Consider the following 3374-nt stretch of genomic DNA (forward strand, 5'->3'; position numbering starts at 1 on the left):
GGGGGGACGCAGCCGAGGCTCCCATGCGCCCACCGCAGAGGAGGCGCCCTACAGCCCCCCCCATGCCAGGCGACCACATGACCAAGGTGACCACGTGACCAAGCCGACCCAGTGGGAGTCAGGACCCCCGAGCCCCGCCACGGGGAGCAGCCGGACGGGACAAGGAGAGGCCCCGAGCCCCCTCCCCATCCACACGGCAGGCGGCCCCTCGACACTCACATTGTTCTTCACTTTCTGCTGCTCAACTGCCTCCTTGAGCTCCGTGGCCTCCTTCTCCAGACACCACACCTGCGACTCCAGCTCCATGAGACTGAGGGGGGATGGCGGCGTCACTGCCGGGCTCCAAGGGCCCGCGGCCGCCATAGGCCCTGTCTCGGGGCCCCTTCCTCTGCCCTGGAACACCCGTGGGGCCTGGGGCTGCAGTCAGTCCCCTCCCCAAGCTGGCACAGGCTTCAGGGGAGCCTCAGCAGCCACCGGGGCCCCTCCCCTGAGGGCTGGGAGCCCAGAGGCCAGCGCTGTCCCACTTGGTGGCACTGGCTGCGGGGACGGCAGCGGTCAGAGCTGCCACAACGGCCAGCGCGGGGACGCGCCCTGGACAGTCAGGTTTCCAGGTGCTCTTTCTTCTGCTGAACTGAGCCTGGTCCCACTCTGTCCCGCAGCACGCGTCGGCTGGCCCTTCCCTGCGGCCACAGCTGCCCTCGAGACTGGGCTGGGCCTCCTTGGAGGACGCCGGGGCCGGAGGCTCGGGTGGCACCATGGCCGGTGGCCGGCACACCCATCAACTGCATCCCTGCTCTTGGCGCTGGGACCATCCTGTGTCCAAAACCTAACTCTGCTGAGACCCGAAGGCTCCCCCTCAGTCCTGCGCCCGGGCTCCAGGGAATCAGCCCGAGACGACCCCGGATGCGTGCGGCTGGCAGGCCGGGGGGGCCCTCTTTTCACACTTCTCTCCGGACTCGAGGCCCTGCAGCTCCGTCCACCCCATCACCCGGAAAGCGAGGGGTGGACGCTCTAGAACTGCTCTGGCTGCTCTGAGGAAGACGCTTCAAATGGACACTTAATACGTCACCTTCTGCGTTAAGATTTAGGACAGGGAAGCCCCGGGGTCACACAAAAGCTGACATCCAGAAGCCGCCAACGCCGACTTGAAGCAACACAACAGGGCCCCTCTGGGAGCAGGAGGAAGCCCGTCTGAGGATGCCCCCGGGGGGGACACGTTCGTATTTCTCACCGGGGGCCGGCAGTACACCACGCTAAGGAGGTGCATGAGGACCAAATAACCTCAGCGAGGCTGTGTGTGCTGCCCGCTGACGCCCCCAGCACCATCTCATTTTCATTCTAAGTACCATTTGCACGTGGCCTTGAAGACGGCTGTCGACTTCTTGGATGTTGGTTTCAGGCCACAGGACCTGACCCCACCCTCAAAGCTCCACTGGGAACCCTCGCAGCTTCTCCTCAAGCCGCCGGCATTCTGCACCAGCGCCGGCCCCGCGCACACCCCTGCAAGACCACCCCCAAAGGCACGAGGCCCTGAGGAAGAAGGCACAGCAGGCCGGTGGCAAGGACACGCTGACAGTCACCCCCCTTGGTAGCTACGGCCCGAGTTCTGGAACATCTGGGGCCGGATCACTGATCCCCACCCCAGAACACGATGGCCTGGCCTAGACGCAACTTCCAGATAAACAGTCTGAGAAGGAAATTTAAAAAAACCCTAATTCTGCCAAACATCTACATGATGCAAAAAGCTAGAATCAACCCTGCTTGCAGCATGGCTTCGGTAACTAGCAGTTAGCTGTGCGGTCCAAGAAGCTGATCGCAAAACACAAGAAGCAAAACGCTTAACAAACACCTCTCTACCCTGGCAAGTGCCGTGAGAAACGAAGTTTGCGCAAAGCTTTCTGGAAAGGTGCACGGAGAGGGTTTCCTTCTGAGTCTCCAGCAAGATGCTTTGGGGCCGCCCTGAGGCCGGCTTCCTTCCCCAGCCCCCAAACCCAAACCCAAGGCCACGGAACATGGGCCGTGGCCTGGGGAGGCGCTGGGGAGGGGACTCACTGGCAGCAGCAGCCGGAACAAGGGAGGTTGGTCAGTGGACGACCCAGGACATGACCGACCACCTGCATGCTTAACCCCACATGGCTGCCCTAGGGACCCCCAGCCACGGCAGCCAGGGCCACCACCCCCCCGCCCCGAGCTCATGGACATCTGCTGAGGGACACATACCCAGAGCCAATGGTCCTAGGACTTCCAGCCCCCTGGCTTGAGGAGCCCACCAGATCTTAGCAACAGCAAACACACAGTCCAAGCAGGCCTGGGGCTGGGCCAATGAAGTCACCCGGCATCAACCCTGTGACCTGGTCAGCTGTGAACCGCACCGCATCCCAGATCTGTGCAAAAGCCCGGGCAGCCTCCCGGGTTCTCCACTCTGGGCACATAACCACTTTCCCGTTTGGGTTACAACTTCAGCTCCTAAATTCCCTCGCCCTGTGACGTGGAGAGAACACCCTGAGCCGCCGGTCCTTCCCGGGGAGAGAAGGATGGATGGACGGATGGACAGCGAGGCCCATCCCCCTGCTGAGGCGCAGCCACTCTCCCCACAGCCTCGCTCCTCGAGGCAGGAGCTCCCTGCAAAGTGCCCTCTTCCCTGCCCAGCCTGTCCTCGTCCTCGAGGTCACTGGAGGGATGGGGAAAGGCAGGGCGTCTCAGAGGGCTCCTCCCTGGGACCCCCGCACCCAGGCCACGGCCCCTGCCTCCTCTTACCGGGCCTGCTGCTGGTTGGCCTCCTCTCGGCTGGCCTGGAACGAGAGACAGAGCCCTGAGGTCACCACGAGACCACCTCGCACGACAGGTCATCAGGGCAGGGCCCCTGTGGGGTGGGTGGGGGCGCTCCCAGGAGGAGGTGCAGCTGACCTGGGCGTCCCGGGCCTGGCTCGCCTCCAGCAGGGCCTCGATGGAGCGGATCCTCTCCGTGAGCTGTGAGTTTTGTGCCTTGGCCTCGTCCAGCTGCCCGTGGACACTGCTCAGCTCCTCGCACCTGCTCCTCACCTCAGCCTCGGAGGACTGCAGCTTGCCGTGCAGCTCTGCAGGGAGGGAGGCCGGCGGGTTGCAGGGTGCGGGGAAGGCCGGCACAGGTGCCCCATGCTGCCCAGTGCACGCCTACGGGCTTCCAGGCACTCCCCTGGCCCCGGGTGTCCCATTAGCTGGTGGAGAAAGTCACAGCCTGGCTTCCTTCTCAAGGACTCACTAGGATAGAACAGAACGCCCCTGGATCACTCAGGAAAAGATGGAAAACTGAGTGGGCTCCTGTTGCAGTTTCTAAAACCTTACTCTCTGGGAGATGGACTCACGTCGCTGAGACCAGAGGCGGGGGGGGGGGG

At 63.7% G+C, this 3374-nt stretch overlaps 1 protein-coding gene across 2 annotated transcripts in view; it reads right to left on the bottom strand.

The window, feature by feature from the left end:
• RRBP1 (ribosome binding protein 1) overlaps nucleotides 1-3374 on the bottom strand; it is a 38147-nt gene that overhangs the window by 8230 nt on the left and 26543 nt on the right. For both annotated transcript variants that reach the window (XM_024753714.1, XM_024753713.1), the window contains exons 8-10: nucleotides 2908-3077; nucleotides 2758-2792; nucleotides 220-310 (exon numbers count right to left, since the gene is read on the bottom strand). In XM_024753714.1, the coding sequence (XP_024609482.1) occupies nucleotides 220-310; nucleotides 2758-2792; nucleotides 2908-3077 (296 nt within the window). The remainder of the gene's footprint in view (nucleotides 1-219; nucleotides 311-2757; nucleotides 2793-2907; nucleotides 3078-3374) is intronic.

The sequence above is a fragment of the Neophocaena asiaeorientalis genome, unplaced genomic scaffold (genome assembly GCF_003031525.2).
Source record: "Neophocaena asiaeorientalis asiaeorientalis breed wild unplaced genomic scaffold, Neophocaena_asiaeorientalis_V1.1 scaffold302, whole genome shotgun sequence".
Taxonomy (NCBI): Eukaryota; Metazoa; Chordata; class Mammalia; order Artiodactyla; family Phocoenidae; genus Neophocaena; species Neophocaena asiaeorientalis.